This window comes from Alligator sinensis, unplaced genomic scaffold, assembly GCF_000455745.1.
Source record: "Alligator sinensis unplaced genomic scaffold, ASM45574v1 scaffold337_1, whole genome shotgun sequence".
In the NCBI taxonomy this organism is placed as follows: Eukaryota; Metazoa; Chordata; order Crocodylia; family Alligatoridae; genus Alligator; species Alligator sinensis.
In genome coordinates, this window is record NW_005841927.1 from 3,636,414 (window position 1) to 3,647,196 (window position 10,783).

At 51.2% G+C, this 10,783-nt stretch overlaps 1 protein-coding gene and 1 long non-coding RNA gene across 2 annotated transcripts in view; one reads left to right on the plus strand and one right to left on the minus strand.

Moving 5' to 3' along the window:
* KHDRBS1 (KH RNA binding domain containing, signal transduction associated 1) overlaps positions 1-1,901 on the minus strand; it is a 22,401-nt gene extending 20,500 nt beyond the window's left edge. The window contains exon 1 of the mRNA XM_025198644.1: positions 1,877-1,901. Within this exon, the coding sequence (XP_025054429.1) occupies positions 1,877-1,886 (10 nt within the window). The 5' untranslated portion in view covers positions 1,887-1,901. The remainder of the gene's footprint in view (positions 1-1,876) is intronic.
* Positions 1-9,023, plus strand: part of LOC106721930 — a 9,694-nt gene extending 671 nt beyond the window's left edge. Inside the window, exons 2-3 of the long non-coding RNA XR_001357679.2 lie at positions 7,492-7,575; positions 7,807-9,023. This is a non-coding gene — a long non-coding RNA (uncharacterized LOC106721930). The remainder of the gene's footprint in view (positions 1-7,491; positions 7,576-7,806) is intronic.
* Positions 9,024-10,783: the final 1,760 nt, after the last annotated feature.

A 10,783-nucleotide genomic window follows, 5' to 3' on the forward strand; every position in this document is an offset into this window, starting at 1 on the left:
GCCGCGCCTGCGCGGCGCCGGCCGCCTGCCGAGAACAAAGCGCCGGCTGAGAAGCGCTGCGCAGGGCCTCCGAGTACGCATGCGCAACGAGCGGGAGGAAACAAAAAAGGGAAAGGAGCGCCCCCTTCCATTGCGCCTGCGCAAAGGCGCAGCGGCCCTGCCTCGTTCCGCCGAGAACAAAAGTACCGAGGGGGCCCAGTGTGCATGCGTAGAAGCCTAGCACGCGGGGAGGGGCTGCATTGCGCACGCGCAATCGCAGCCTTGGGGCGAACAAAGCGTCTGGGAGCAATCGAAACGCATGCGCGTTACAGCACCTCCCTCTCCCCCACCCCCGTCCCTTGCAGGGGTTCGACGCACGTGTGCGTCTTCTGCCTGCCCAGGGCATGGTCTGGCTGCCGCTCTGCACATGCGCGGGGCCTTTCCTGGCTTGGGCCTGGCCAGCATGGTGTGGCGGGGGGCGGGGGGAAGGGGATGGAGTCCTGATTTGGGGCTGCGGGTAAGAGTTAGACCCTGTGATCTTTGGAGCAAAGCAGCCCAGCCCTGGCCTCATGCTCCCCTCCCTGAGCACTAGCAGGCTGGCCTTGCTTGCCTGGGAGCCCATCCTGCCCCTGCCAGAAAGCCTGCAGCACATTTGACACGCAAGCCTCCTATGGCTGATACTGCGACATGAAGCACGTGGGTGCACTGTTTCTAAATCTGCCCCCACCCCGTGCGTTCACTGTGCAGGAGCCCGGGGGGCTGGGTTAACACGGGGATCCCTCGGTGCAAATCTTGATGACACCCAGAAAGCCCCCCAAGGGGTGCTCTGCAGGACTGACCTCCACTTGGAAGGCCCCTGCGTGGTCATTAGCGGACACGTTCCTTCAACCACCGGCGAGGGCATCGACCTCGGCTGCCAAGCCAACATCAGCAGTAATTATCCTATAAGTCTGCAGTTCCCAAGCTCTGACAGATAGCACACCATCATTTTAAAACAACGCAACCTTAAGTGCCACCAGCAAATTTTTGTCATATAAAGTAATTATAATACATCTGTTAATACTAGTTGCGATGCATACGGGGTGCACCCCTGACAGGCCGCGCTCACATGTGCCCCCCTGACTCAGGCGGCACCAGTCGCCCATGGGTAACACGCCCCGTTGACAGGTTGTCTGCGTACCGCTGGTGGTACGCATACCAGATTGGGAACCGCTGCTATAAGTGATAGATTCATTTCATTGTCCCAGAGTGTATACAAATAGTATACGTATAGATCCATTTATGTCCTAAAGTAGGGGGACTGAGTCTTCTGCATTTTTATTTCCATCAGTCTGTGATGGGAGCATAGAGAGCTCATTTGAGGAAGGCAAGTTTCTTGATCTCCGAATGTCTTAAATGACACCCCCAGCCCCAGAGCCTGCACTTGTCTTTTGGGTTCAGACTCTGCCTGTATGCAATATGACTTCTGTTGATAGCAGGACTGACTTCATGGGAGGAGTCTTGTGGGTGTAGCTGGGACTGAACTATATTTCAACCAGGTCTCTAAAGCATGGAGTAGATGAGTGGTGCCCAATCTTTTCACCCCACAGACTAGATGGGCAGTGCCATATCTGGCCGCAGGCTGGTGGGCTCGACCCAGCCAGAACGTGGGGTTGCTGGAGCAACTCCAGCTAGCCCAGGGGACTGTGCAGCCTGACCCAGATCCATCCACAGTTGGGTAAGGAGCAGCCTGGTCCCCATCTGGATGTGTGTGGGGGGGCTGAATGGAGCTGTCCCGATCAGGATGTGGTGAGGGGTGGGTGGAGAGCAACCTGGTTCTGATCCAGACACATCAGGGGTGGGAGTGGAGAGCAGCCCAGCCATGACCCGGATGCCGATGGGGTGGAGCGGCCTCTACCTGGACGCATGGAGGGGGCAGGGAGCCGCCCAGCCAGATCCGGATACACAAGGGGCAGGCCTGTCCCTGATCCTGCTGTGCGGCAATGGCCTGGGCAAGGCTGGATCCCACTGCATGGAGCTTCCTCGCTCCCCAGCTGCCAGTTTTTTCCAACCTGCAGAAATCCCCGTGGGCAGGACGTCACAGCTGTATGGGCTGGATTTAGCTCGCAGGCTAGGGGTTGAGCACCCCTGGAATAGAAGAAGCTGGGGAAAGAGCCCATGAAGGAGAAACTTTGATGCCAGCAGGTGACAGATCCCAGATCTCTGTACTTCTCTCACTTGGCTACAATCAGCAATGTGCACATGGGTCTTTACTGAATGTGCTGTTTGGACAAACCCGTCACTCAGTAGTTAATGTTTGTACAATACAAGTAAATGTACAGTCCCATCCATGCACCTAAGCTACCATTACTCACACAACCTCAATGCAGTAGGGCAGCCTCTTATAGCTAGGAGCATGGCATAATTTTGGATGCCTAGCACTGCCTGGCTTTCTTTTGCTGCCCTTTGCTCTTTTCTGCTCTCACTCTCCTGGATTCAGTTGCTCTCTCCCTTGTCTTCAGTCTCGCATCTGTGAGATTGTTTTTCTCACGCACTTCACCCAACTCCCTATTAATTAACCCTTTCTCCCTGCCTGCCTTTCCCCGATTGCATTTCTCACCTGTCTCGTGCTGCCTAGCCACCCCAGCTGCCCAGTCACACCTGCACATATGGGGTGCACACATGGGGCACAACACGGCAGAGGTCTGTCACAGGTGATCTTGAACTGGCATAAGGTTCCCAAAGACCTAGAACTAGCTTGCACCACACGGGCTGTTTAGGACCCACCGTGCCATCCCAGCTCCTGCTAAAGGGTCATCGTTGCCCCAGGATTTCTACCTTCTATTTCAATACCAGAAGAGAGGATTAGAAACTGTCCCAGTGCATCCAGCCTCCCCTCTCCACGGTCAGTGCTGCTGGTTTTCCTTTCTACACAGCTTCTGTGCCTGCTTCTATCACATCTTCTGAAACCTCTGGGGCTCAGACAGCAGAAGCCTGAGCCTTGCTGCCTGCACTCAGTTGTCTTCATTTCTCTGAGTCGCTCTCCATCTTTCTGTGCTCCTCCCTCTGGGCCAGATTCTCCACCTAGCTACATGCTAGAAAGTGGACTGAAACTGTCCCAAGTCAGGCAGCGGAGAACTTACGTGCAGAGCAATTCCTTACCTGCCCTTATTTCTTGTATTGGGGAAGGCAACACATCAAGGGCTTCCCGAGGACCTATTACTAACTCACACCCTGACTGGGATGATCACAACCTGCTCCTGCACACATCCTCCCCACTCGCTGCAGCTACGAGGTGCCTGAACTCACCTGTGAATCAGCCCCTCTTCCCTCTGTCAAATCTTGTCTTTACAAAGCACCCTGGCCAGGAGCTCTTCCCAATCCTTGAGGTGCAAACATCTCCAGGTTTGATACCGCTCCTGGTCCCCAGCATCTGAGCAAAACTGCAGAAGCAAAACAAGACCTAAGTTAGACGTTTTCTCTGGGCCTGGTCCTAGGGGAGTATTTTCCAAAGACATCCTGTCAGACCCAGTTTTTTTGGGAACTGCTCCTGCAGATCTGCAGCAGAGATACATTGAGCTCAGCTCATCTGCTGGGGGTGAACGGGGTTCTGAGGTCACAAGTGCATCTCTTCCCCAGCCCACCACCTCTCATACAAATAGCCTGGTTTCCTATTAGCTTTCCCACCCTGCTTGTTTCCTTCTCCTTTTCTCTCTCCCTTCCTATTGCTTTTGTTATATTTGTCCAAGACAGTCTGGAAAAAAAAATGACTCCAACCACAAATGTGGAAGGAGTGCTGCCAAGCTGGCAAAATTATAAAATAAAGCTAGGCCTTCATTGCCATGGACTGATGAACAAAAAGTAACTTTAGATCAGGGATGCTCGACCAGGGTGTTGCGGCACCCTGGGTTGCCCTGAAATCCTTTCAGCGGTGCCTCAGGGTGCCACACACTGTTAGCACAGTTATGGGTGCAAACATGATTCACAGGATAAATCCTGACATTTCAAATAGGCATCCATAGTGTTAAAAACATTGTGTCCCTGTTGTGGTATTTCCGAGTTCTTTGCAACAGGAGAGCTGGAGTCAAACAAACGAGTGAAAATTAAGAATTGGCACTTTCCAAGGGGGGCCTCCAGTCTTAACGAGGGGTGCCTGGGGTCTAAAAAGGTTGAGAACCGCTGCTTTAGATTCTCATGGACGCAGTCATATCCACATATCTCACAGCTTTCACGGCCCTTTCTTCATTTTCTTGGTCCTACTGCCCAACTCTGGCTGGCACTGTCCGTCTCTTCCATGAGATCCGTATTTTGTGTGCTCCTTGAACTGCAGGAGAGGAGCAATGGGTGTCCCTGCAGGTACATCCCCAAACCTGGAGGCACGTTCCACGGACAGGCCGTGCAGCTGGCAGTGGGGCAGGGCCCAGTGTTGGGTACACTGCTGGGTAGCAGTACTGCAGCTGGCACCATTGTGCTGAGGCTGCGTTGATGTGGCTATCGCAGCTGACAGCTGGTATTAGTCACTTGCTTTTAACCCGCTCAGGAATGACAAAAAAAATAGTTTCAGTTTTAAGGGAAGGAAGGTCACTTGTCAAAGACTTTGCTGGCACTGGGAAATCTGGGCTGTCTGCCACAGACTCCCCGGGCGAACCAAGTTGCTCCGTTGTCTCAGCTTCCCAGCTAGAAAATGGGGATAATACTCCCACCTTTCTGTCTGCCTTTATCTGTCGGATCTATTGAGATTGCAAGCTCTGTGAGGCTACAAGTCTCTTATGCATTTGTACAGCAGAAAAAAGAGCCCTGACCTTGGATGGAGCATCTGGGTGTTACTGAAATGCAAAGCAATAATAATTAAGAATCGGTTGTTTCCATGACTGTGGCGTTCAGCCAGGCAGTGCTAGGCAACCTCCAGGGCAAAGCTGCCACGTGGAGAGGCTTTTCCTCTGGGTGGAAACGGGAAGCAGGTTGGTTTCAGGATTGAGCGCGTGGCCTTCCCCGCTCCCTCTGCCCCTTCCTACGTGGGTCGAATAAGGAAGCAGAAAGCAGCCGGAATGGATGGGCTGGCTTCTGCATTATTGCAATTATCCCCTGAGATTGGGATGATGGGATCATTAATCAGCCGGCTTTCCAAGAAGCTGCCTTTGTTTGGTTTCAGAGCTAGACACTGTGCGCTGCGGAGCGCAGAGCTGCCAGGCTGCGCCCAGCGAAGAGGCCCGGAGGGGGGTTTTCATGCTGGCTTGGAGAACAGAAGAGCTCTTGTTCCAGCCTTCTCCTTGGCAATTTGAATGTAGCCGCCCACTTCGCTGGGTCAAGCCAGGAGTGGTGGGGATTCTGGGAGGGGACGGGACGGGTTGTCACTAATGGGGTCCCACCTCTTTCTCCTTCACATGCCCCCTTTTTTAAATCTCCATAGTCCAAAAAAAAAAAAAAAAGAAAAGAAAAGAAAGCGACGGCTTGTGACATCAGATCAAAGGCATTCATTATCATAGCCTGATAAATATCCACCTCTGGGGCTCTAAGGTTTTGAGTCTCAGAGGCCTTGGCATGAGCTGATGCCTTCTGCGCTGTTGCTAAATACGGGGCGAGACTGGCCTGCTCCCGGCCCTGTACGTGGAAGGCTGGGCTGCGCTGCTCTCTAGCGGTGGCCGTGCGGTATTTGAAGCTGGCTGAGCTGTAGCACATGCTCCGCTTACAATGAAAACTCACAAAAGAGGCAGCAGGACCTTGGGAAGGAGAAAATGATCTCGTTTTTGGAAAAGTCAAGCCCGTAAGCGTGCCGGCTCCCTATATTCCCCCTCTTTGCTCTAACGCTTTCCATTGTTTCCAGTTGCTCAGACATCCCTAAACTGTTATGACACTGCTCTAATGATCCCTTCATCATACTCACTGCTCTGATAACCCATAATCCTGGATCAGAAAGTCAGAAAAAGGGCTCAAACACACACAGCTCTCATGATGAGGCCGTGTATCAGGATCCCCTGATACACGGCACAGCACAGATGCTCTCCTTCAAGCTTTCCTGGCTTGTCATGCCTTCTCTGCAAGGATTTCCCAGTGCAAAATAGACCTTCTCTGCTGGGCATGGGCATCATCTGATCTCCTGTACCACCAAACAAGGCTTGTGTGAGTTTTAAGTGGTGCAAAAGCCACGTGCTCCAGAGAGGCACCCTCGTACTTTGCTTCATGTGCACTGATTAATGAAGCCTGGCAACATCCTGGGAGGTGGATATTATTGCCCTATTATACAAATACCATTCCTGAGGCAATGTGCTTCCTGATCCCATGCCCAGAGCTATATGTCCACATGATGGCAGGGAGGGAAGCACGCAGCGTGATTGCTTTGATTGGGGGGGGGGAAATCTGCCTTGTTAATGCCACGTGGCCAAGACTGGAGCCCTTCGTCAAACTCCGAGGTGTCTCTTCCTGGTTCGACGTGACTCTCAGCCAGCGACGTGGGCAAGGGCAGGGTTCTGCTGAGCGCTAGCTCTGAGTCACTTAGATCCGGAGCACTACCCCCCTACCAGGAAGCAGATCAATGGGTCATTCATCTCTCATTTCCTCTTCTCTGGAGGCACCTGCCCCATGAAGCCGGCTACTGGCTATTTAACCTGTTCTCTCCTTTGCACGTCCCTACCCATGCCCCCAGGAGCTTCTCCAGTCTTCTCCCCTCTCTGCTTGCAGCCGGCCAGCATCAGGCTGGAGAACTATTTGCATTCCCAGGGTACATCATATTTTGTTTTTTCTTTAACACTTTTTCCTGTATCCATTTCTTATAAGGATGTCAGTACCCTGAGCCAGAAAGGGACCTACATACCTCACTTACCTCTCACAGGATTATGCTACAGTAAAGCAGAGGAGAATCTGAGGCTTGAGCTGAAGTCAAACAAAACCAACAGAAGCATCAGTGGGTATTAGATCAGCCCTCAGCCCCCTCACACCTTTATTCTTTCCTTCTGAGCCAGACTTTTCCTATCATTCAGCACTAGTGCTTCAAGCTCCCTGCAGACTCAGGCAGGTAAATGTGGACCAGTTCCATTGGGGTCGTGTTTTCAAGGTTTCCTTTGCAACCACAGCTGTTAGCAGAAATTGTTGAAAGGAAACAGAGATTGCCGCAGCAAGGATTGGATTTTGTGGCAAATCCCACAGCTGGGGGATAGTCGGGGCCAGTGTTATACCACACTTGTACCACCCTAAATAATTCTTCCCCTCGCTGTTGTTTACTCTATCAATGTATCTCCACAGTCTGCTTATGAGCTGAGAAAAGCACCTGGCAAGCTTCTGCATCCTCTTTGTACCCTGCTCTTTTCCCGTGCTCTCCATCTCCCGTAATTGCTAGCTGCTGACTTCTAGCACAAATCAAATTGCTTTGTTTGGTAAGCAACATAAACCATGATTTTCTCCAGGGTTCACAGTCATTTGTTTTTTCTTCCTCCCTGGCAAGATTTTCTCCCAACAGTGACCATTATGTTGTATTTGGCTTTTGTGCTGCAATCATCTTGTGTTGGCTAACATGTGGTTTCATGTTTTTTATCACAGGTTACAGCACTGCCAGTTTCCTCCTGATCTCGCCTGCATGCTAGATGTGCTGCCGACACATAAAGATGCCTCTAAGAGCAGCAGGTAAAGAACAGTATGTATTTAACTTCAGACAAAGAAATGCCCCTCTTACCTGCCCTTATATTCTCTGCACGTGGGATCTCAACCGACATTATGTATGACACCTGCTGGGAGATGGGCAAGGAATACAATGACTGTATTTCAATGAATGCAAAAAGCTGCGGCTTTGACTACAGCTTTTAAGAACTGACTTCTTGTTTCAATTATCAATCATGACAATGCCTTCCTCTACAGTAAGGCCTCCAAAATTACTGAACAGAATGGATCTGCTTTAAGAGCATGTGTTTCACATATGTCTCTGCATTCAAAGACATTCTGCGACCTCTCTCCTGCCAAAAAATGTTTCTAAACCGCAGCTATTTTTTGGATGCAACGTGGTTAAGAGCACAAGGTGGCATCACATATCCTCAGACAGGCATTGAGGAACAGCATCTCCAACCGAAATTGTTTAATGGAAGCAGGATGCAACCACCTGAGCTGGAATTTCTCTCAGACACTGTGTTTTTGGAATCAGATGTCCTGGATTCAGGATGTCCTGGATTCTTCCCTTGCTGTCCTGTGTAACGAAAATAACCGTGTTAGCTGACGGGCCCAGAATCTTTTTAATTGCTCTGCTGCTGCCTACCGTGGCCCTGTTCTGTGAATAATAAAAGGGAGTTCATTCTCCAGGACAGTTGTTCTGATGCTTTGTAACAGTACCACTAAACCGACTCATTCAGACACATGCCTTTGGCCTGTTGGTTGTGAACCAGCTGAATACATCCCCAGGGCCATCTGTGAAATGCTGCCCTGATGGAGAGGCAATGCTGTCTCTGAGCTGGAAGAAGCAAGCAGGAGATGCACAAAGTTTGATGAGCAAGTGTTTCTGAGAAGATGATTACTGCAAGATGAATGTGATGTTTTCATATACAAGAAGGGAGCCAGAGAGGCAGATATCTTTGCACCACTCTCAACTGCAGAGGGTGTGGTGAGGTCGACTTCCCTGCCTCTGGTGTGGGTCCTCTCTTTCTCTCCGTCTCTCAGTCCTGCAAGGTTGGTTCCCACAGGAAGGTAGTTCTTCTTCTAAGACATTATCTCTAAATGAGTGTGGAAGTCATTACAAAATTTCATCGTCCTTGAAAATAACCCCATAGCCTTTTGCATATTGCTCTGTTCAAATCCTGGCTCCTTATATTCCTGGTTTGTTTCCTGTGCTCTCCTAACAGAGGGGAATACTTAGGCTGATAGCCCAGCTTTCTCTGTCATTACCACTCCGGGCATCATAGTCGCATGGTGACCCACTTCTAGCACCTAAAACTTAAAAGACTAAATGATTCTCCTCTCCTCTGTCTGGCAGAATTTCAGCAGCAGATATGGAGTCATGCTAATCTTTCTGTCATGCTCGGTATTTTCCTGCCATGGGCTGGGCTCATCACATCATTCTCGTTTTTCCACTTTACCCGAGAGGCTCCCAGTTTTATTTCCAGGGGTTTTTTTTGCAGGCAGGAATCCAGAACTCCCATTTCTACACAGCTGACAAATTAGCTGGATGGGGGAGGAAAGAACACAAAGTTCGTAGCATCTCAGGTGAAGCAAGTCCTCCCAGGTAACCCCCATCTTATGCTGGGAGCCCAACTTCCAGAAACAAGTTAACTTGTGCTCCCTCCATCAGTTGGTTGCGGCATATAACGGCCACCTCCATCTTCACCTACACTTGTGATTCCCAGCCAGGGTGCCTTGAGATCCGTTCAAGGGTGCCGCAGAGCATTAGCACAGCTAGGTGTCCAGACCTGATTCACAAGACCAGTTTAGAGATTTCAAACAGGACTTCATAGTTTTAAAAGCATTCTGACCTGCTGTGATCTTTCTGAGCTCTTTGCAAATAATTGCTCTATTATTTGTCTGTAGTCAAAAGATGAGCACAAACTATGAGCTAGCATTTTCTGAGGGGCCTCAAGTCTAACGAGAGGTGCCTCGAATCTGAAAAGGTTGAGAACGACCGACCTACACTTTTCTTACGTGTACAGTACAGCAGGCGCTGCACACGTTACCAGTCAGGTTCGAAAGAATATCCAGGTCCCTGCCCAAAGGGATGACAATGGGTCCCGATCTTTTTGGAGTCAGGACTTCAAACCCACTTTCTGGCAGGCTCAAAACCACAAACTAACCGCCCTTCTGGGCCGAGTGCAGCCAGGGTAATAATCTGTGTGGTTCATAATCCCACTGGCAAGGGCTACGAACCCATTTGGGGTCATGACCCCTAGTTTGGCAACAGCCGGCCTTAAGGATTTCCAGTCTGCAGCTGAGGCGTTGGGACATCTGGACTGGATTCTTGACTGTCCCCATGACTCGGCATCTGGCCTTGAGCAATGCAGTTCCTTCCCCTGCATAATGGGATTTATATTTCTGTATTCAAGAGCTCAGCTTTCAGGGCTGCAGGGACAAACTGTTACACCGGCGCAGGACAGGAGTAACCCCGTTGTTACATCACTGAGGGCAGCAGGATCCAGACTCCTTGCAACCTGTGATACCGCTAGTGTTCACTTCCCGCACTCCAGGCGAGGTAGCCCCCCTTCCCCGCTCGCATCCACAGTGCTTCTTGGCTCCTTTCGAGCTCTGTTCTCTTATTGCAACCCCTCCATGGACACAGGAGAGCTGCACATGTGGTGCTGTGCCTGTGCCTTTCATGCACTGGGCATCAAACTGAGGCCTAATGGGACAGATCCCCACCCAGGTCCCTATCCCTGCCCCTGGGGACACGCACAGAGCAGCAGGGAGCATGGGGCCTAATGGGAATCCCTATCAGAGCTCCACCCCCATCCCTATTCCTGCCCCTGGGTGCACACACAGAGCAGCAGAGGCTCTGGGAGGGCGTCCCCCGGCCCTGTGCCCTGCAGCAGTGACCTCAGCAAGCAAAGGTCAAGGCAGGGAACGGAAAGGGGAAGGGGGGGAAGGGCAGGAAGTGGATCAAACCAAAGTGCTGCTCTGCAGGGGGGGTATACCAATGCCACTATGATGGGGAATGGAACTTTCAGGGGGAAATGGGCCATACCAATCGTGTGATGAGGGGGTGAATGGAGCATACTAAGGCTAGCTGAGTGGGGGGTTGGAAAGGAGAGGAAAAGGCGTCATAGGCATTCCAAAGGAGGGGAAATGGCTTGTACCATTGCTGCTTTGAGGGGGGGGAGGTGGGTTCTACCATTCCTACATTGGGCACGTACCAATGCCAGCG